Source organism: Myxocyprinus asiaticus, chromosome 41 (assembly GCF_019703515.2).
Source record: "Myxocyprinus asiaticus isolate MX2 ecotype Aquarium Trade chromosome 41, UBuf_Myxa_2, whole genome shotgun sequence".
Lineage (NCBI taxonomy): Eukaryota > Metazoa > Chordata > Actinopteri > Cypriniformes > Catostomidae > Myxocyprinus > Myxocyprinus asiaticus.
This window is the reverse complement of record NC_059384.1, coordinates 23,125,590-23,149,464: the sequence shown is the minus strand read 5'-3', so window position 1 is coordinate 23,149,464 and position 23,875 is coordinate 23,125,590. Positions and strand designations below refer to the sequence as shown.

General features: G+C 38.8%; 1 protein-coding gene across 2 annotated transcripts; it reads left to right on the top strand.

Annotated features, from left to right (window-relative positions):
* LOC127431772 (progressive ankylosis protein homolog) lies at positions 1-23,869 on the top strand. 2 transcript variants are annotated; one of them, XM_051682311.1, is made up of 12 exons: positions 1-420; positions 3,442-3,658; positions 3,829-3,947; positions 7,131-7,214; positions 7,511-7,681; positions 8,021-8,155; positions 8,236-8,328; positions 9,843-9,935; positions 20,764-20,893; positions 21,009-21,132; positions 21,622-21,721; positions 22,701-23,869. In XM_051682311.1, exons 1-12 carry the CDS (start codon positions 301-303, stop codon positions 22,839-22,841), a joined length of 1,527 nt encoding a protein of 508 aa, XP_051538271.1. In that variant the 5' UTR covers positions 1-300; the 3' UTR covers positions 22,842-23,869. The 2 variants fall into 2 exon arrangements, with proteins under 2 accessions (XP_051538271.1, XP_051538272.1); XM_051682312.1 differs by having other exon boundaries at positions 2-420; positions 22,704-23,869.
* The last annotated feature ends 6 nt before the right edge of the window (positions 23,870-23,875 follow it).

Genomic DNA, 23,875 nt, shown 5'->3' with positions numbered 1-23,875 from the left:
CACACACATGCGCGCAAGCTGCAGACTGCTCTTCGATCTGTTATTTATACCGTCTGATACCAAAATGCAGAAGTTCAGCAGTTTCCTACAGCAGACCTTCGTGACTGTAAGACGTCTTTGCGGGTGAATGGCAGAATGATATCATTGTGAAATGTTTGGGTGACCTTCTCATGCCTCCTCCTGCACGGAAGCGCTGGGAATGACAGTACAGCTGACAACGTCTTCTGTTTTTCCAGTTTAACTTCAGTCAGCTAGAAACAGCACAGGCTGTTCGGTGCTCTTCAGTGCAGATCGTCACGGATGAGCCTTAATAATAATATCACCATGATGGACTGTATATCACACACTGCCTACTGGCCTCTCATTCGGTTCCTGCTGCCACTGGCCATTACTAATATAGCTATTGACTTTGGAGAACAGGTAAGACATGATGATATTATGCGTTTTAACTTTTGCACCCTCATATTTTGGCATACAACCACATGTATTGCACGAACAGCAGGTTATGGTGATGTGTGTATAAATACAGTGGTTGGGCTTGTGTTTAGAGGTAAGAAGAGGATCAGGTTTCTCGGTCCCTGCAATAAGTGAGTTATTGACAAATAACATGGATATTAACTTTTTCTGACATCATAAATTTGTGTTACAAATGTATAAATCATTTATAAATATAAAAGGGACAGTGTAGATTTAGGTGCTGTGACTGGTCACCATTTCCTCTCCCTTTTTTTATTTTGTTTTTATTTTTATTTGATTTGAATAATCTTTTAGCTTTTTCAGTTCATTTAAATAGTCCTGCAGTGTGACATGCATTTTGAAGAGTATTCTCAGTTCATATGAAGTCATAAAAGCTACATGCATAATTATACATAAATAAGAAAATGTAGTTATATAATTTTACACTGCAGGACACTGTTGTCATTTCTACCCCTGTTACTCATAAAAGTATGAGTTAAATGATAGAAAAGTATATTAGAAGTAATCATTATAATTTGAAGTTGGACTGTACCCAACAGTCTAAAAACCTGCATGTTCTATGAGTTAGATTTTTTTAAAATTATTTTTCATCCACTAGCTAGCCTATTTTGAGGATAACCATGTACTTTTAATAATTGATTTAATTTTCTGCCCAGAATGGGAAGTCATTTCTCAAAGATGATCTCCAAGTTTATGAGTATTTCCCTTACATAACACTACTTCTCCTTTTAAAATGAAAAAAAAAAAAAAAAAAAAATTACATTCAATTACAGGTTTACATGTTAAGATCTGGTGAGTCAAAGTGAAATGCATAGCCCAATACCTCTGCTTAGAAAGAATAGATACCAGTTACAGCAGAGATACCCTCTATGAATTATTTAAGGTAAAGGCCAATATATATTTTAGACAAGTGCCCTTTTTTTTTAAATGGATCAACATATATTTTTGAACCCTGAATAAAAAATCAGAAACAAAACAGCAGCAACAAAATGCATAGAGTGAATGAAAAACCATCCTACACACAAGTTGGTGATACTACCAGGTCCATAATTGGCAGAAACTGTGTTTGTGCAATGTCATTACTCTTCACTGGAGTATACACTTATGTCCAGGCAGGCATGTTAGGAGCTTGTATGGGTTTGCGTGAAGTGTTTCTTTGATTACGTCTTATGAGTTACTTATGCCTCAGCTACATATATGCTTATACATTCTCTATAATAACTCTGTTGGCATCAATGCCCTGGTAACAGGGCCAGTGTAAAGATTTTCTCTGCTATTTATGAGGAGAGCTTGGGCATATTGGAGAAGCTTGGTGTCAAGAGATACTGTAAACATACAGTGAATTTTTATTGCTCAAAGTTTGCTCAAATAAGCTTGCTTTTCAATTACTTTTTGATGCACATTAAAGGGATAGTTCACCCAAAAATGAAAATTCTCTCATTATTTGCTTACCCTCATGCCGTCCCAGATGTGTATGACTTGCTTATTTTTGCTGAACACAAAGATTTTTAGAAAAATATCTCAGCTCTGTAGGTCCATATAATTCAAGTGAATGGTTGACAGAACTTTGAGGGTCCAAAAAGTACATACAGGCAGCATAGAAGTAATCCATAAGACCCCAGTGGTTAAATCCATGTCTTCAAAAGCAATATGATAGGTGTGGGTGAGAAAACAATCAATATTTAAGTCCTATTTGACAATAAATTCTCCTGCCTGACCAGTTGGTGGCAATATGGATGAAGAATGCAGTATAAATTTAACAGCTGGAGTCATATGGATTACTTCTATGCTGCATTTATCTGCTTTTTGGACCTTCATAGTTCTGGCCACCATTCACTTGCATTATATGGACCTACAGAGCTGAGATATTCTTCTAAAAATCTTTGTTTGTGTTCTGCAGAAAAAAGTCATACACATCTGGGATGGCATAATGGTGAGTAAATGATGAGAGAATTTTCATTTTTGGGTGAACTATTCCTTTAATCACTTGGCAGAGACATAATTTCAGCCCATTGTCTCATTTCTTGCTTTATTTCTTGGCACACTGATCTGTGTATAAAGTGAATAGAACAGGCCCTAATACATATGTTTCTCTTCATTCAAGCATGTGCCTAGGTCTGTGTCCTCTAGTGTTACTCTTGTCAACGTGTAAGTGTGGATTAGAGAGGGGTAAGGATTAGTCTTATGTAACTACAGTACTGTGTGAGTTTATTTATAGCAGCAGTTTTATTGTCTCTCTCTCTGGCTCTCTTCTTCTTACTGTTATAGACAGCTGCACAAATAGTGATAGAAATGGGATGAAACTGGAGTTAGTCTATATAGTCTAGGCTACACTGTTTTTTGGTGTACCAATTGTTTCTTGTAGGTCAACTGGTAGAGCACACTGCTAGCAATGCCAAGTTCATGGGTTCCAAGTCCCAAGGGAGTGAACTGATAATATGTAGATTATATCTTAAATGCGTTGAACGTCATTTTGAATAAAAGCATTTGCCAAATGCATAAACGTAAATAAATGTTTTGTCAAAGTTTGAAATCTGGTCATTGTCTTTCCAGTTTTGGGCATGTCTGTGCAGATGTGTGTTGCTTATTATAGCAATACTGTCTTGACATGGATGTTCCAGTGAATTCAAAGAAATATGATGAAATGAAATTTATAGTTCACTGTGGTATTTTTGTAATGTGGATGCTAAAGAGGAACATCATTAGTAAAGAGATATGGTAGCTTCAGGCTTTTTAAAGGTGGATAGCTTGGTAACATGTAAGCACTCATCAGAATGTGAAACTTCAAATTTATAGTTATATTTTCAGCAGTTTCCTGAAGTTGGCAATTATAGGCATTTTGTCGACACCATTTCTTCTGAACAGGGACTTTTGAGTCTCATCGGGTTTGCTAAATGTATATTTAAGGGTGATAAAATAGATTTTTTTTTTTTTTCTGTTTTTTTTTTCTCATGTTTGTTTCAGGCTTTAAACAGAGGAATAGCTGCTGTAAAAGAGGACAGAGTTGAGATGTTGGCCAGCTATGGTCTGGCATACTCGCTTATGAAGTTCTTCACTGGACCCATGAGCGACTTCAAGAATGTGGGACTCGTGTTTGTCAACAGCAAGAGGGAGAGAAACAAAGCTGTCCTCTGCATGGCTGTGGCAGGGATCATTGCCATTGTCTTCCATGTCCTCATAGGTAGGTCTGTCTTTTTCATGTCTCATTTGGAACAAAATAATCAACTGAGGAAATTATTATTTTATTTTTTTCATGTTTCATGCTGGAAAGTGGAGAAAATATCACAAGCAACTTTCGATTTGGAAAGTAATATCATAATTCTGTTTTAAAAATTGCCATATTTTCTCCAGCTTACACAGATCTGGGTTACTACATCATAAATAAGCTCCACCATGTGGATGAATCGGTTGGAAACAAGACGAGGAAGGCCTTCCTGTACCTTGCAGTATTTCCAATATTAGATGCAATGGTGAGTGTGAACCTCTATTATTAACCTGGACAGGCTGAGAAAAGTGAATGCCACAGCCTGTCTGTCTGTCTGTCTGTCTGTCTGTCTGTCTGCCTGTCTGTCTGTCGGTCTGTCTGTCTGTCGGTCTGTCTGTCTCTCTGTCTGTCTGTCTGCCTGTCTGTCTGTCGGTTTGTCTGTCTCTCTCTCTCTGTCTGTCTGTCTGTCTGTCATTAGGCTTGGGATCGATGCCGTTTTCACGTATCTATAATCGCAGGATTCTACCGATGATTATCGGTCCGTGTAACACTTAACAATTCATTTTTCAGACTATACCAATCCACATGCAATATACAAAAATGGTTTGAAACTTTAATTATTTCCGGTAACTTCAAGAATGGATAATTGTCCTTTTCTTCAGTTTTACTTTTTCTAAATTGTGACTTTAAAAACATTTTTTTTTAATAATTGACCAATCACCAATATTCAATTTTTCAAATTTTTTTTGTCCTGCAAGTTGCGCTGTGGGCTGTACCATTATCGCGGGGGTGTGGGTTAGGGAACGTACTGTATGTATGTTGAGTAGTAGTTTAAAAGGCTTGCCCAGGGCTCAACAACCGAAGGCACACGTGCCACCTTTGCCACACGGAGGGGTTGGTATGCGGGCAATAGCAAAAGAGTGGACAGACCATTTGTGCGACCCACTGAGCGCCAACTCGGCGTGACTTCACTTTTAAGTAGGTCGCGCAAGCATAAAGGGTTCAGTTTTGCAATGTTCGCTCTGCGTAGTGGATGATAGGGGTTTAATCTCTCACTGGCTGGCAGACACTGACACTGACGGATCACATGTGTCTGTCCTCATGCCACTTGTACCACTTTTTTAGTATCAAGTTTATTTACAAAGCATATGATACTAGCAATAAACAATGGTGACCTCTTCTGAATTGCTTTTCATTTAATATAAATTTAGGGTGATTAATCTTTTCTGATGCATTAAGGCCTTTATACGGAGTTTACTTGCAATTTATCAGGTCCATTTTTCCTTGTACGATATTCATTTCTAATTGGAAGGAAACATTTGTGTGGTTAGGGAATTAGGGAATTCGGAAATTCAGTGTTTTTCACTTAGCCAGCCATCATGCGGCAGTTTTCTTTCAATGAATATCATACAAGGGTTGATATTTGTATGTTTGTGGTCCTGCCAATGATAAGCATTAATTGAATATAACGAGGTTCACCATTATTACGGAGCACAAAATAAGGAGACGTGTGGAAGCTGCGCTTTAGGGACATTCACCAATCAAAGGGAGGACTCTTTATTCCCAAAAATGATAACGGTAACAGCAATGCTACACAACATGTGCTTTACTACACAACGCGTGGTGTGGGCGAGAGTGCCCTTGGGTGTCAGAGAGGAAGCAGAGATGAGGATAAGGAGCCAATATATACAGACAATTTTCATGCAGGGCAGCAAGTTATTGATTTTTCTCTTTCCCTCTCTGACATATGTATAATGATATTAAATGATCATTAAGTTTAGCTAGGTATTTAAATTGTATTATGTGTAATTTCGTGGTTGTCCTGCAGGTGTCTGCATAAGTCCGTGTCCTTACGAAGTTCTTGTCGCTCTACGATTACTCCAGAGCACTCATATATCTACGAGCATTTTCAAGTACTACTTAAGCTACGATGGCTTTGTGAAACGGGCCGTAAAACTATGGATTCTACGATCTTCTTAGGCTTACGATGCTTTTGAGAAATGAGGTCCTGGTAAATTGCCAATATACGCTCCATATAAAGGCCTAAATAAATTACAATTATTAATAATAATAATAATAATAATAATTAGGTTGGGAGCCTTTTAAACTTCTCAATGTCCATGCAGTAATAAGCAGTTTGTTTCTTAACCCACACCCCCGTGCTAATGGTACAGCCCACAGCGCAAATTGCAAGACATGAAAAAATTTAAAAATAGAAAGTTGGTGATGAGTCAATTATTCCAAAAATAATTTCTAAAGTCACAATTTAGAAAAAGTACAATTGAAGAAAATGAGAGAAAAGATCAATTTCCATTCTTTAAATAACCGGAAAAAATTTCAAAAATTTCAAAAATTTCAAACCGTTTTTCTATTTTTGTATTTGGATTGGCATGGTGTGAAAAATGAATTGTAAAGTGTTACACAGACTATTATTGATATATCTGGATTTGTTTTCAGATATAAATAGGGCTGCTTGTTACACAATAGATTTAGTCTTTTCAAACATATTTCTCAGCACAACTTTGGTAAAGTTTGAGTGGCAGGGTTAATTAAAGAGGGTCGCGCACCAGACATGTCTACCAGACGACATGGAGCGTTCTAAAATTCGAAACAATTATTTTCTATGAAGGTGTCTACGCACACACCGTGGGCTGTTAAAAATTCTGCTGTGCCACGGAACTCAACTCACATAGTTTTCCATTAAATTCGACCCAAATCATTATCAAAGGACAAAGATTATTTACTCTAGTCATTACTGGATGATACATTGTGTATAAGTATCTTTATAGAGCTACACAATGTATTTTCAATTACAAGTATGTCTTTTTGTGGTTTGACAGCTTGATGGCTACATACAGAGAAATTGCATAATAAACGTCACCATTTCTAATCATTAAGTTTGCACTGTCACACCAGTTTCATACACTAACCTGCAAACTCATCAACGTCACTTTAATTCTTGAAGAAGTACAAAAAACATTGTAACTCTTGACTGCCATCAGTTTGTAATGTGTAATGAGTGATATTTGTACCTTGTCCATGCCACAACTGGCTTCAGTAAATGTTATGTCGCCCCCTTGTGGTCTCCCAAAGCTATTACGTTAGACTACATTGAATGGATTGGAACTGGCAGTGAACTGAAAGCACACAAATTAGGCTTCTAATTTAAATATTGGCTGATGTTAATATATCGATACCTCAAATGTATCTATAAAATAGCGTTCTATCTGTCTGTCTGTGTGTCTATCTATCTGTCTATCTGTCTATCTATTTATCTATCTATCTAGTACTGCACACACTATACATACTGCATACTGCAGAAAAAGTATGACTAGTATGGAAGTATGCTATTCTGAGCATCTCTTTATTAGATTAAGGCCTTTTGAATACATGTTTGTTATTTCTTTCTTTCTTTTTAAATTTGTATTGTTTGTATTTTGATTCGAAGGCGTGGATTCACACTGGCATCCTCCTAAAGCACAAGTACAGTCTGCTGGTAGGCTCTGCCTCCATCTCTGATGTTGTTGCACAGGTAACAATAGCAAGATTCTCACTGTCAACTCTATGATGCTAAATAAAAAAAAAAATAAAAAAAATGTTACTGTAAGATAAATGGGCTGACCTCTTGGCTCCAAAAAGGCATTTTTAGCTCTTTTTTTTGCATAGCAAAGAGACATGTATTTTTGTATAGAAAGGTAACGGCTACAAATACAGCATATTCTTATTTTTAAATAATTGAACAAAAAATATTTTACAGACTTATGTGTTTTACCTTATGCTTAAACTTAATTTAAAATTGTTTAACTGATGTCTCTTTTCCACCTGCAGATAATATTTGTGATAATCCTTCTCCAAAGTAACTTGGAATGTTTAGAGCCTCTTCTTATTCCCATTCTCGCTCTGTACGTGGGAGCTCTCGTGCGCTTCACTATCGTTGGACTAGGCTACTACCACAACATCCATGACAACATCCCTGAATCAAGCAGTCTCGATCAGGGGGTATGTTTATCAACCATAGTCTAGTCTCAGCAAAAAGATAACAAAGCAAACTATAAATATACATACATGTATTATCCTATGTGCAGGTTTTATACAGTATCATTTCCTGCTGAGAAAAGCAAAAAACAAATCATGGGTCATACCTGCTCAAGGTAGTCAAGATAGTTTTTGGAAAACGGTAGCTGGTTTGTTGATGGTCCAAGGTGGTCCACTGTCTCTAACCAGCTTGACCTAGATAGTCTACTAGCTCAGCTATGTCCCCAACAGCTGGTAGTCCTAGCTGGTACTTTGAAAGAGCTTGTTCTTCAGTATATGCCATTTACTTGTGGTCATTTCCAGGGTGATACCACTGTAAGGAAGATGCTCAGTTTCTGGTGGCCGCTTGCGCTGATTTTGGCCACTCAGCGCATCAGCAGACCCATCGTCAACTTGTTCGTCTCACGGGACCTTAAAGGCAGCACTACATCAATTGAAGTGAGTAGAGTTGAGTGCCAATTTGAAGTCATCGGTATTACATGGCAGTCTGTTCTAGCTAAATTGCATGTTTCTCTTAGGCGGTAGCAGTCCTTACAGCCACATATCCTGTGGGTCACATGCCCTACGGCTGGTTAACAGAACTGCGAGCTGTCTATCCAGCTTTTGATAAGGTAAGTGGTAGTTAGTCGTTTTTTGTTGTTGTTGTGATTTTCTCCTCTTTTTCTCCCCAATTTGGAATGCCCAATTCCCAATGTGCTCTCTAAGTCCTCGTGGTGGCGTAGTGACTCGTCTCAATCCGGGTGGCAGAGGAAGAAACTCAGGTGCCTCTGCGTCTGAGACTGTCAACCCAGATCTTATCACGTGGCATGTTGAGCACGTTAATGCTGAGACATAGCGTGTGTGGAGGGTTCACGATATTCTCCGCGGCATCTACGCACAACTCACCACACGCCCCACTGAGAGCAAACCATATTATAGCGACCACTAAGAGGTTACCACATGTGACTCTACCCTCCCTAGCAACCGGGCCAATTTGGTTGCTTAGGAGACCTGGCTGGAGTCACTCAGCACGCCCTGGACTCCAGAGGTGGTAGTCAGCGTCTTTACTCGCTGAGCTACCCAGGCCCCAGTTAGTCGTTTTTTAAAGTTTCAGGTATACTTATTTTTTCAGGTGCCTGATCACACAGTCTAGCGCTAAGCCTTTTAAAGTATACTCTTTTGACTACAGTCCGTGCAGACTGTGCTGATGATGAAATTTGTGTCATACATACTGTACGCCATTCGATCCGTAACAGGGAAAACCGAAGTATACTTTAGACTATTCAAAGAGGCAAGATTATAAAATGTGGCAGTTCATCCATGAATTCTTTTTTTTTAATTGCTAGGCAGCAAACCCTGCTGAGCACCACTCACATTTTCTTAAGAAAATGTACAAATCCAGTTCTTATCTAACTTATATCACGGTCTTTTGGTGTTTGCTTAGATGTTTTTATGTAAGACCTTTGTTATCCTAATTTTCAAACCATAACACGGCAACACGTTTTGGTTTGACCTGAGGCTCTGAGAAGTTCTTTAGTCAACACCCAATGTCTAGTGTTTTTGTGCTGTGTTCTTCATAAAATGGTTCATCCTCCATGCCTGTAATTACACAACAGAAAGACCTGCAACAGTCAGACAAACATTTAGCCAAGTGCCAGTGGTTTTGGAAATGTTACAGCAATGTCTGATCTTGTTTGGTTTCACCTGCTTTTGATTACAGACATAACCAGTGTCACCTCTCTGTGGCAAAAAGGGCCATTATGTTTTAATTGTGGCTGTGTTGGTGAGAGTTTGAGTGAAGGACGTAGGTAGGTTTGTAACTTTAATAACAGCATTTAAAGTCACTAGCTCTCAATGTTCTAGTAGAGAGTAGGAGTGACAGCCACTTGCTTTTGATGGGTGATGCCAGAAAGGTGCATTTGGCTGTGACAAACAGCATTATAGTTTAAGATGGTTTGATAGCAAAGCATAATGTGAGATAAGCAAGTTAAACATGGATTGAAAACATTACTTCACTGGGTCTTTTATTTTCAAATGAGATTTTTCCACAAAAGGATCAAAGTTAACGTTTTGATACTGTATCTGTTCACATTGTTTGAGTCATTGTGGTTTACAAATTAACTGAATCTGTCCTCATTTTTAACAGAATATCCCTTCTAATAAATTAGCTGGTGGTCAGCCGGTCACCAAATCTCACATCAAGAGATTCACTCTCTGCTGCTTGATTCTCTCTTTAATGGTAAGTCTTTTTAATCAAACATCTATGTAGATTTGGTTTAAATATGTGGGTAGATGATAGATAAAATGTCCAATAACTTTTAACTTATTTTTTTACAAACATCAAAATTTTAGGTTCAATTTATGTCTAAGGTAAAGTGTACATTTTAGGTGCTGTAACTGGTCATAATTTCTTTTACATTTTCATTTATTTATTTAGCAGACACCGTTTCCTTTTTTCACAATTTTGAATCATCATTTTGCAAATTTTTTGAAGTTTACTTAAATAGTCTTGCTGTGTGACAGATTTTTAAAAGTACTAATATTCCACGAAATCCAACTGCATGTTAGATGTTTATATATTATATAAGAATTTGAAAAATGTTGTCTTAAAAAAATGTATAGTATAGCATGTCACACCACAGGAACACTGTTGTCACTGTGTGAAATATAATGTAAAAAAATTGCATTTACATGATATGTGCCCAGAGGACTTTCACAAATGTTTTGAGTTGTTTTTTTGTTTTTTTTAAATATAGCAAGGATTGTGGGGCTGGCCAAATTACAGGTTCCAACATAGCAAATGGATCCTTTTCTTTCACATGAATAGAACATGCATTTTTCACATGCCATACACTGAAGAAGTGCCAACTTCAGTTCCTGCATTGCTGACAAACCAATTCGTGGTCTGTGGTTTTATGCTGCTCTTACCTCAGGGCCTGCAAACAAAAACCAACAGGTCAAAATGACTCTTAATTTCTTACATAAATCCAACAGTCTGTCTCAGAACTTGCTGACCCTTTGAACTGAGCAAGTCACAGATGTTGCACATATGGTTAAGGTTTTGTTTGAAGGATGCCACTTATGGATTAAAAAGAGTATCTGGTCACACTTTATATTAGGTCTCCTTAACTAATATGTACTAACATTAAATACATACAAGACTATGTATTTACTGTGTAACTGCAAAATTCCCACATTTGCTGCTACTGAGGTTGAAGTACAGGTAGGTTTAGGAGTAAGGGTAGGGTTAGGGGTCAATGTAACATTGTAACTACAAATGTAATTAAATAGAAGTACTTTAAATGTAATTACAATGCAACAACATATATGTACGTAAGTACATTGTATCAAATGGTTAAGTACATAGTAGTTAAGGCCACCTAATATAAAGTGGGTCCAAGTATCTTATGCAATACAGATGGCCTTCTGTTGTCTTTGCCATCAAAATTAGTTGATGTAACAGGTGTGGAACAGTGTGAAAACAAATAAAGCCTGTTGTTTGTGATATGTAATGAATATAAACAATCACAAGTTTACATGGACACCAGAAAGCAACTTATTGCAAGACAGTGGCATTGTGGTTTACATGTACTGTATAAGTGGTGTACTCTTTACTCCCTTATACATGTGGCTCGGTGAGTAAGCAGCTTTCACCACAGCAATGTAATTTCCCTGCAACGCTTGTGTAAAAAACAAATATGGCATCCAAGGAAGACTTCGCTATTTTATTCCCAGTTGCTTCACTTTATTTCCAGATATTTCAGAGTTGTTGCTGTGTTTGTTTCCTTAACATTCCATCGCGACCTGCAGCAGGATTGCGCTGCAACAATGAGGTTTCCCTCTTACGTCAAACTCCAGGATTCCCCCAGTGTACTTGAGTGCATATACGTGAATGTGAGGGACAGTCGGTATTTTAAATTAGTGTGTATAAATGGGTATGGTTTATAGTGTATGTGCTTTTCCCACTGTACTCTGAGAAATGTTGAATTCTCTCCGCTGTGTTGGATTGTTGTTGGGCTCAATCCTATGATGTTTGTTATCCGGTCTGTTCACACACATTCGCACTCTTTAAAAACCTTTAAGAGCACTGCTTATTTGTTTAAATGGCCACAAAAGCAGTTAGCAAGGAGGCTATAAAAGCCATGGTCTCTAGCCTCGGTTGCTAGTGCATCTCTTAAGGCCAGGAGAGTAAGGTTTACACACTGCACAGCACTCATGTACCAGCTGGCTACCATTACATAAGGAAAACGTCTTTCTCGTTTACATGATGTTTCAGAATGCCACTTTCTGCAAAAACCCTGGAATAAAGTGTTTTCGTAAGTGCATGTAAATGTGGTCATTTTCTCCATGCTGAAAACAGACCAAAAGCTCTCTAGTTTGTTTTGTCTTAGATTGTTTGACTTGTAGGTGCATGTTGTGTAATTACGAATGGAGGGTTAAATCAAATGGACATTAACAGCACCTATAGGCAGACCTTGCACACCCATGTTTTTGAATGAGGATGTAACACCTGTGCCACCAGTCATGGCATCTCTGAAAACTGAAGATCTTTGGCTGCTCTCCTGGGGCCTGTACCATGAAGCTAGTTGAACAAACTCAGGGTTACAGGATTGGTTTCGAGATGACAAAACCAAACCAATTCAGTCAGGCTTAATTGGTACCATGACGCTGCTCATCAACTTTCTCTGTCAACTCAGGCTTTGACCAGTTCATGCACGTGTGCACATACAGTAAATGTTCATACAGTAAATTCTACTCACTACAGTTGTTAAAAGTGGTTATCTTAATTACCGTAGCCTTTCTGTCAGCTCGAACCATTCTGGCCATTCTCCGTTGACCTCTCTCATCAACAAGGCGTTTCCATCTACAGAACTGCCGCTCACTGGATGTTTTTTGTTTTTTGACGCCATTCTGAGTAAACTCTAGAGACTGTTGTGTGTGACAATCCCAGGAGATCAGCAGTTACAGAAATACTCAAACCAGCCCATCTGGCATCAACAGTCATGCCATGCTTGAAATCACTGAGATCACATTTTTCCCCATTCTGATGGTTGATGTAAACATTAACTGAAGCTCCTGACCCGTATCTGCATTATTTATGCATTGCACTGCTGCCACATAATTGGCTGATTAGATAATCGCATGAATAAATAGGTGTACTGGTGTACCTAATAAAATGCTCAGTCAGTGTATAAAGAATGTATAACATTTAAACAGCACAACAAGAGATTGTTATAAAAAAATACAAATAAAACACATTTACGCTGCAAAAGAGATCAACATTAAATCATGAAGAATTAACCATTTACACAGCACAAGGAATCACTGTTCGATTATGAAGAAATTAAAGACATTTACACAGGATGAAGAAACACCATGGCTGCTGCGAGAGATCGAGGAATGCTGGAAACAAATTCTGAATGTAATAAAAATATGAAACAGCATATACTGTATATATCAATGTTTAAGTAAACTCATATAGGTCCACAACAAGAACACACAGGCGTATTTTTATTTTTAAAAGCTTAAAAACTTTATTTAAAATATAGAAGTTTTGAAATTTATTTAAATTGAGCTTAATATCAATTAATATGATTACAAATTAACATAGGCTAATATTGAATAATTGAAACGTGAGCACTCAGAAATCCATATTGAATAATTGGTATGCAATAATAAGACATATTTTTGTTCTTTTTATTTAAGACACATTTTGTGTACTGCTTATATTTGAGGGGTCATGTCATGAAGAATTAAATTGTCATTGATATTTTGACATATAAGGGCATACTGTAAATTTCAGAACTCAAAACATTATCCCCAATGCAATAAAAGCATTTGTTGAAACCAAGCTGCATAAACGCCTCGTTCTCTATTTCTGCGACTACCCTACGTCACTAGGGGTACATTCATGAACGCCTCTACAACGAAAAACATCAACGCCTACATTACATCATCTTACCCTTGGCCCCGCCCACTGGTACTTCAGTTCAGAAACAAAGAGAGCAGCACAGACAGGCCTCACTATTCCTGAACACCAAAGAGGACCTATTTGGACCATTTTGAATAATTTTTGTATTTAAACATGCACTACACAGATGTCTTTGACTGCTCGATACATATCTCAGTTTTAAAAGATGCAGTGACAAGTTACAGCTGTGAAGAGGAGAAGCCATTCGGTTTCATTCAGCTGCTGCCTCTTGTTGTTTTGAGCACAAATGCATCATGGATGCGTTCTGGCACCCATTGGCGCCATTTTTAATCGTTGGTGTATGAAAACTTGCACAAGATGGACGTCTTTAACTATTTTGATGTGTTCCCGGCTTCGGTGCACGATGATACTGGATGTGTGCATCTTCATTGCACTTTGGACTATGAATGTGTGGTTTTTCGCCTCACATCAGCGTGGATTGTATATTTTTTCAGCTCATATCACCGTGGATTGCTTGTGAACAGTCATAATACGATTCAAGCTTGGCAAAGGAACTGTTATTGAATAATGTGGCAAAAACACTGGGACCCGATCGCAAAAGTGAGTAAACAGTTTCGTTCACACATATGCCATGAGTGTTTGATAGTTTATGGTGCTGATCATAACAGTGGGCATTTATGTTGAAGGAGGCGCTTAGTCCAAAACCGAGTGTTTCAGACAGAGGGCCAGAGACAGGGTGGAAAATGATTGTATATTACTAAATTATGAATATTTTAATGCACAAAAACGTTGCTAACATTATCAGTGGACCTCAAGGTTATAGTTATAAAACTATATAAAAAAATAAATAAAAAAATAGAGCATTTCATGACCCCTTTAAACCTCAAGTGAAATTCTGTATGTTTATCTCCATGAAAGAAGGGGTTTGGGTGGCATTCATCCCTTTCTATATCCAACTTGTAGAGTGATTAAGCATACAAATCATCATTATCGGCAGGTATTATATTAATTTATCTTACTAGCTGTTTTATAGATAGCCTAATATTGTATTGTGTTTATATTTTATGGCTAGAGGATGTCAATGAAAAACAATTATAGTGTATTTAAATACTGTATATTGCAAGACTTCATCTTTTGAAAGTCTATATTTAGACTCTCAAATAAATAATTTATCATGAACTGTTGATATTTTTGGATATCTAAGATATTTTATTTTATTTTATTTTTTTTCTGTAAAGTACATGGGGGAGTGACTTCATTGCATTAGATATGTCACTTTACTCGCATCTGATTGGTTCAGCATCTGTTAGCGGTCTGTTACCAGAAGAAAACCTGCTGCGGAGCAGGTTATCTGTGGAGTGTAAGTTACTATGGTGATGAACTACGGAAAGGCAGACCAACTTTCATGGTGAGTTGACACAAACTAAACTAAAACTTACTTGGCTAGCCACCTTAAACGGCTTCATGGTACAGGCTCCTGGTTCTTGTCTCACAGTGATGACAAAGAAAATCAGTCGTAGTTGGAATATCTTTAATTTAGATTTACCAAGATTATTTTTTTTTTTTTTATTTTATTTTTTTTTTGCATAAGGTGGGTTAATTTGTTTTTGAGGTTGTGAAATAAAAACTCAAAATGTTGCCCCATATTTACCCCAGAAAGTTCTTCAAATTCGGTATTCTCATAAAAGACACCAGTCTAACTTGACAACAAAAATACTCTTTGATGTAAAAGCTGCAAACCCATAAACTTTGTAGTTTTATAGCCCAGGTTGACCATGCATGGATGGGCTTGTCTGTGTCACATTACACACTTTATTTGTTTTCGTCTGTGAAAAAACATGGCCAAACCATCTGCATACCCATCGGCAGAATCCTCACATTCATTGTGTTAGTTTTAGTTTTCATTTTTGTGTTAAGCAAATCAAGTCTTTAAAGGTGAAGTGTAATATCTGCACTACTAGTGTCACCAAATTGAATTGCAAAAATAATGATGTAACACAGCTTCACAAACAGAAGGGAAGGAGAACACAGGGAAGCAGGTTTTTCCAGGCTCAGGTAGGACTTTTAATCAGCCACTTCAATGCTTTACAACTTCACAAACTCATCAGCTTCACAGGCACGTAGTAACTTAAACACATCAGCTTCACAAACATAACAGATTAAACGTAACAGCTTCAGGAGCACCGTGGCCTTCCTTGTGCCAGACCCTCTCTCTCCTCTGCTGGTGGCGAGGCTGCTTATATGCCGCTCTCCTCATGCTCACTGGAATTAGAAACAGGTGTTAAACATAATCTAGCTCGGGTGCAAGCGCCCTTACCACTTTCTCTCCGGACGGACGCTTGACCACGCCCCGCTGCCACATATCCCCACCTCCCGACTCAGGCCGGGGAGACATCCGGCCTGTCTACTACTCCCCCCATTCCTTGAAAGGAAGTTGGCGACAGCCATCTGTGCTCCCAGTCTTTGGACCACCTTGAACTTAAATGGCTGAAGAGCCAGATACCAACGGGTGATCCACGCGTTGGTATCTTTCATGCGGTGGAGCCATTGGAGTGGGGCGTGATCCGAGCAGAGGGTGAAGGCCCGCCCCAACAGGTAGTACTGGAGAGTGAGGACCGCCGACTTGACGGTGAGACACTCCTTTTCTACGGTGCTGTACTTAGTCTCCCTCAACGAGAGCTTGCGGCAAATGTACAGCACCGGGCGCTCCTCCCCCTCCACCACCTGTGAGAGCATGGCCCCCAGCCCTCTGTCTGAAGTGTCCGTCTGCAAGACAAAAGGGAGAGAGAAATTGGGTGAATGTAAAAGCGCACACAAAAAGTGCACACTATAATCCACACAAAACCGTACAGACCCGTTGCTCTTTGGTCCAGCCTGGTTGTTCTAGTTCTTATCACTGTGGGATTCCTCTATTACCCCCATATTGAGCACTGCATCCAATTCTTCCAGGACAATTTTCTTTTTGTGCTCGGGCAGTCGGTAGGGATGGCTACGTACCACCACCCCCGTGTTGGGCCTCATGTATTCAGATAGAAGACAAAGGTAGGCCTAACACAGTCGTAAAACCTAACTCAGGCCCCCACATAAGTCATAAATCTTACTGATAAAAACCACACCAAAATCAAACAAAGGGAGTCCAAAACGGACTACAAATCCCATGAAGCCTTGCTCACTACAGGATCGAACTCTCAACTCCTATTGGATGAGGCACACGACAGAACGCACCTCAACCATGACATCATCAGGAGTAGAAATACCTCTGAAATGCTTCCGGGATTTGCTTCCAGCAACTTTGCTCGTCATGCATAGACACAGCTCATCGCTGCTCTCAGGTGCAGCCTTGTGGCACAAGGAAGTAACGTCCGACTTGAAACTGTGGCCATACAATCTCCATCTTGCTGGACAAGTTGAGATTACTCTGTGTTCCACCGAACGCTCTAACGGATCCGAAGGAGACCGCCGAGCAATCCGCATCTTCATCCGTTTGCCTGCAGAAGTGAAGCGACGGATGAACACACATTCTGCATCCTCATGCGATTCAAGTAAGAGGTTTACGTCTGGGCAGAGATAGAATATTATAGTGTGTTATTCTTGTGTATCAAGGTTAATGCTTGTACAGTTTACGGACCGCCATGTCTGCTCATTATTAATACTCAGGGCATTAATTATCACAAATTTGATTTGCTGTATTGTAGTCCAACTACATTGGACTGTTGTGTATTTCCGCCATCGCGGGTGAGACAAACTGAGTTTATCCATTAAAGAATCAAAGACCGCGAGACGGTTTACGAGCTGTCCACCGCGTCTCTGAGTGATAAACTAAAAGCTGCTTTCTCTCCCACGATCGTGAAATCGGCTTTGGGGCCGTCACTTAATTCTCTCTCTCTCTTGTACTAACACACACCCACTCTCACACACACATACCCTCATGTGTTATAGGATTATTTTGATTTCCATATCTAATCATATCACTGTTTAGTTTGTAGTTGTAAGTCGGAAGTTTATTGATTGCATTTTATTAATTATTAATTGATATTACTGCATAAATAAACTTTGTTATATTACAAAGATAAGTGTTTTGGTTTGTTTTGCATACACCTGTGTCATGCTGACGGGATGTCAGTGCTCTGATTCAAGCCTTCATTCATTGTTTTTTTCCCGAAAATCGATATTCTTCAGATGTCGATTTTCCTAAGAAAACAATCTAATATTGAGACTGTTATACTATCTGGTTATTAGTCCCTGATTCCAGGGTGGTGCCCCATCAATGTTAATCCTTATTAATATTCTATTGATTTTTGATAATTGATCATTCTTTGATGATCGTTGAATTTGAGGATCAATAAGCTAGTGTTAATTTTAATTAATGTTTCATCGATGTTAACAATTAATGATTATCTTTGATAATTGTTGATTTAAAGGATTAGAAAAGCTAACATTGATTCTCATCAATGCTCTATTGATTTTAATAATTAATAATTAATAATTATCTTTGATAATTATTAATTATTGCTAATAACCAAACCCGCTCCTAAACGTAGTGCACTACATTTACTAGAGCCCCATATGAGGTTTTAATGAGTTAGATTAAATTAATTAATTTAAATATTAATTAATAACTAAAGAAATAATTATCAATTATTTCTGATGGTAACACTGATCTAAACAACCAGTAAAGCCCTACACCCGGCTCAGTCTCGATGTGGTGCTGGATGAGGTTCGTACGACCCGGTGGAGGGGAAAACACGTCTGCAAACTCCTGTTGCAATTTGGCAACCCCTGCGAGTTGATACGGTGAGAGGTGGTCTCCGCAAGTGACCGGGGTGAAACGATTGTGTTTTGTATTCACCCCTGGCCCGAGCTCAGCCCTCTCTGGAATTACCGTAGCCAATGTCACAGGGACCGCCTCCCTCCACAATTTCAGGAGGTTGAGGTGATATATTTGACGTGCGCCCCCTGTATCGGTTCGCTTAACCTCATAATCGAGATCCCCCACTCGTCGTGTGACCTCAAAGGGTCCTTGCCACTTGTCGAGTAATTTGGAGCTCAATGTGGGGAGTAATATGAGTACCTTATCTCCCAGTGCAATTTCCCGCAGCCGAGTTCCCCTGTTATACAGTCGGCTCTGTCATTCTTGAGCTTGGAGCAAATTCTCCTGTGTTAGTTGCCCCAAAGTGTGGAGCTTTGCTCTAAGATCAAGAACGTATTGAATTTTGTTTTTACTGGTTGAAGGTCCGTCCTCCCAAGCTTCGCGTATGACATAAAGCACGCACGCGGGCGCCGCCCATACAGCAGCTCAAATGGGGAAAACCCAGTGGAGGCTTGCGGGACCTCTCATACTGCGAATAACAGGGGATCGAGCCATTTGTCCCAATTTCTAGCATCATCGTGCACAAACTTACTAATCATATTTTTAAGGGTTTTATTAAATCGCTCCACCAGGCCATCTGTTTGTGGATGGTAAACGCTGGTGCGGATTGATTTAATGCCCAATAATTCGTAAAGCTCACGTAGTGTCCGTGACATAAAGGTTGTGGCCTGATCGGTGAGGATTTCTTTCGGAATCCCCACCTGGGAGATTATTTTGGAGAGTGCCTCCATAACCCTATGTGCTGAGATGCTGCATAGTGGCACTGCTTCCGAATACTGAAGTCGAATACTCTCTCCTCTGCTGGTGGCGAGGCTGCTTATATGCCGCTCTCCCCATGCTCACTGGAATTAGAAACAGGTGTTAAACATAATCTAGCTCGGGTGCAAGCGCCCTTACCGCTTTCTCTCTCTCTGGACGGATGCTTGACCATGCCCCCGCTGCCACAAATTTAAATTTTTTTACTATTAAATAAAAAAATAGGTTTCATAAACACTCCCCTGTCTTCAATTGGTGAAACAGATTGGAATAAATACTCCCAAATACATGGCATTAGTTGAGCTATGTCGGGCTGTGTCAGGATGTTCAAAACTAACAAAGCAATGTTTTAATGGCATCACAGTGTTTACACTCTTTGGGTTAATCAACAATGTTGTGATAGGGGAACGGATTTTAGCATCAACATTTTTTTACCCGTTCATATTAACAGGATGTTTGTTGCCAGGACTATTTGAAGGTTAGCTTGGTCAAATGTGGTGCAAGATGCATTGTTAACTTGTGTGTCATGCCTTTGCCAGACTTGAATACTGTGCCAGTAGGGAGGAATGCCCGTAGGCAGGGCGTCGTGCAGACTTGGCATGAGACAATTGCATAATTTGGTCTTGCTGAAATGGGAAGAAACATACAAAACAAATATGCACATCCAAAGTTTCGGTCAACTTGTCAAGAAGTTGACATGTGCACGCGACATAGATGTACATGATGTTAGTCTACCACTACTGATTAGCCAGGTCAATTATAACACAGGTTAACACCGTTAATTAAATGCCGTTTTCGTTTTTTCATTTGGCCTAATAAATCAAATAATGAATGTTCACAATGTATTTTCATTTAGATTTTCAGGAAGACAAATAAATAAATAATATCTATGAAGTAACAGTTTTCATTTTTTGAAAAAGGCTGACATTTGAGCCTTTTCTTCTGTATGCTAGTGGTAAATTCATGAGCTAACTAAGCTTTAACATTAATGCTGCCATTCATTTTGCACTGTTAGATCACCTTCTACACATCAAAAAGGAAAAAATTCACTTCACACTAAACTTCACACTAAACAAACATGGAGTGGGAGTGGTGGTGGTGGGAGTGGGCTAAAGCATAGAACTGGTAAGCCGAAGGTTGCTGGTTCGATCCCCACAGCGCCACCACCATTGTGTCCTTGAGCAAGGCACATAACTCCAGGTTGCTCCGAGGGGACTGTCCCTGTAATAAGTGCACTGTAAGTCGCTTTGGATAAAACGTCTACCAAATGCATAAATGTAAACTGTGGTGCCAAAAGTGTCCCTTTGTGCCTCCTGGCAGTGATTTTGCGAACAAGTCTCAGTTGTGAGAATTTAAAGTTTTACCATGGCAGTACTGCCCGCAGTAAAGAGTATCATTTTGGTTGAGTACCTACTGTATACGATGTGCACATGATATTCTCTGTATTTCATTGGCATGAGGGCTAAATAAAAATGTACACGTGACCATGTGTTTATGTCTGTTTGCCAGCTTTGTTTCATTGTATTCTGGACTCCTCATGTTTCTGAGCAAATCCTCGTAGGCGTCATCGGGGTGGACATGGCCTTTGCACAACTCTGCACAATTCCTCTGAGAATCTTTTCCTTCTTCCCTCTGCCAGGTACCGGTCGGCCTTTTCTTTTACCTATGTGCTTATTGTACTTATTGACTTCAGATTTCTACATTGAAAAACCATATTACTCATGTATTCTTTGTTCTGTCTGTGTGATATGCAGTAACTGTTCGAGCTTATCTGACGGGCTGGTTAATGACGTTGAAGAAAACCTTCGTGCTGGCGCCCAGTTCTGTCCTGCGCATAATTGTGCTCATCACAAGCCTTCTGGTGCTGCCTTACATGGGGTTGGTATACATCCCCTGCCTCACTGCTTGTTTATAAACAGCACACAGATGACGGAATTCTAATGTTTATATTATGAATCTTTACAGTCTTTTTTTTTTTTTTTACTCTATCGAAAGCTGTTAGGAACACACACATCTGGTATATTGCAGCAGCAAAATGCATCTGATTCAAATTACTTTATGCTTCCAGACTGTGCTCTTCTGCTCAGTCTGAGATCTGTGAACTAATTAGCTGCCAAGCTGCCTCTGAAATTTTTGTGAATCTAAAAATAAGCAGATTAAATTCCCTCTTTGCTGTTTTTGAATTAATAATAAGTCAGAGCTCCATAGGTAATGCGTGCTGCTGGAGCTGTATTTAAAGTGCTAAGCTTTAGAGACTGTTACTTTAACAGGTTTTGTTGATTACAACATCTTCGCACTACACCTAGGCATTTTGACTTGTCCTGTCATTATTCTTGTGCAGCTCATTATGTTTTTGTTGTTGTGCAGAGTGCATGGTGCCACACTAGGAGTGGGATCTTTATTGGCAGGATTTGTGGGGGAGTCCACCATGGTCGCAGTGGCTGCCTGTTATGTATACCGAAAACAGGTGAGGACCAACCTGAGTTCTGCAGAATTATTAGAGTTAGTGTGCTTTATAATGCAATCAGTTTTGAATGGTTGAAGTGTGTAATTTCTGAGGCATGCAACGGAGTTGTGAAATTACTGTTTTTAAATTGGTTTTCTGTCCTTTCGTCTGCAATAAATTGATTACTTATAGTTATCTAGGATAGGAGAAAGTATTTTAAAGGGAAAACATTTTCTTATCATTTGCTCACCCTCGTGCCATTCCAGATGTGTATGACTTTCTTCTGCTGAACACAAATGAAGATTCTTAGAAGAAAATTTCAGCTCTGTAGGTCCATACAATGCAAGTGAATGGTGGCAAGAACTTTGAAGCTCCAAAAAGTACATAAAGGCAGCATAAAAGTAATCCATATCCATTTCTTTAGAAGCGATATGACAGGTGTTGGTCTCCACTTTCACTTTCACATTCTTCTTTTGCTTTGCCTATTCGCATTCTTTGTGCATATCACCAGCTTCTGGGCAGGGAGGAAAATGTATAGTAAAAATGGACTTAAATATTTATCGTTTCTCACCCACATCACATATCACTTCTGAAGATATGGATTTAACCACTGGAGTTGTGTGGATTACTGTTACGCTGCCTTTTATGTGCTTTTTGGAGCTTCAAAGTTCAGGCCACCATTCACGAGCTAAAAATCTTTGTTTTCAGCAGAAGAAAGAAAGTCATCATCTGGGATGGCATGAGGGTGAGTATATGATTAAAGTGTTTTCATTTTGGGGTGAACTGTTACTTTAACATAAAAAAGAAAAGAAAAACTACATGCATCACCTTTAAGCCTAATCCATGGTTAACTGGAAATCAGGAGAATTGTTGCCTTGTTGGCCTTAGAGTTTTAAATATGTACATAGGATACTCATGTGATATGATGGTATCTTACTGTACGTCTTAACCATTTTTTCTTTTTTTATATATATAAATATATATCATACTTCTTTTTAAGCAGAAAACTCCAGATATAGGAATGGTTGTGGATGAAGATAACTCTTCCCCAATGAGTGAGGTCACCTCCAGGACCCAGTTAGATGATATTGAAGCGGATGAGAATGAGAGGGTGGAAAGAGAGAGCAATGAAAATGAATGAAAATCACCATGAGGATGAAATGTATTTTTATTTTATTTTATTAATTTTTTCTGAGAGGGTGAAGAGGTGGATATCTGAAGCAGTGCAATGACCTGACTGAATCTTTGACAATCAAGAGTATGTTTTGTGATTGTTTAGTCCATTAGATATATTAATATCTAATAAATTTACATATCATCATACAACCACCAAATCGACAGACCATAGGATGGGATTGAATGAGCAGATTAGACAAATAGAATTATGCACTTATGGAATCTTTTTTGCATATTTACACATACAGTAAGTCTTCCAAAATTCCTGTTCTGCTGCCACTGAATATTTTTGCCAAAATAGACTGATGCACCACAGGAGCAGGGCTGGCACTAAAATTCACAGGGCCCGGGGCAACGGCCCTGCCCAGGAAAGAGAACTCCACCTCTTGAAATGCATCAAGAACAGACTTAAAGGATGTTTTCTTGAGAGAAGTGTTATCTGCTGAACTTTGACCACATGACATACTGCCTGGTTTTTCTTTTACTTTAAAGCGCACAATATATAGACTTGGGAGTATATTATAATGTTCTAGTGGAATTTGATTTACTGACTTGGAGCATTGACTTGAAATGACATTGTGTGTGTATGTATATATATATATATATATATATATATATATATATAGGTATATTTCAAATTATCAGGTTTATTTTTATACTCTATATTGATCTCACCAGATTTTATATAGGCTACTTTGCAAATCTGTGTACATGTCATTACTATGGAGACATTTAAGCCTGAGGATGACACTCTTCTATTTATTTGAGGTTTTTTGAACAAATTCTCTGTGACACTATATTTCTGATCCAGTATTAGCAATATAGCATCTGCTTCTTTTTGCAACTTGTTTGGGACCACATTATAGAATCCATTTACAGTTTTATTTTTCAATAGAAGGTCTAAGCATTTATAATTTTTGCCATTCCTTAACAAATATAGTTTTATTCCATTAAGTAGGTCCTGTTTGAACTGTTATGGGGTGCTTGTGGCCTAACTAA

Coding starts and splice junctions, on each gene's coding strand:
- LOC127431772 (XM_051682311.1), top strand. CDS start 301: ATGAGCCTTAATAATAATATCACCATGATGGACTGTATATCACACACT. Junction 7,215..7,510: donor TCTCTGATGTTGTTGCACAG/GTAACAATAGCA, acceptor TTCCACCTGCAG/ATAATATTTGTGATAATCCT. Junction 20,894..21,008: donor TTCCTTCTTCCCTCTGCCAG/GTACCGGTCGGC, acceptor TGTGATATGCAG/TAACTGTTCGAGCTTATCTG.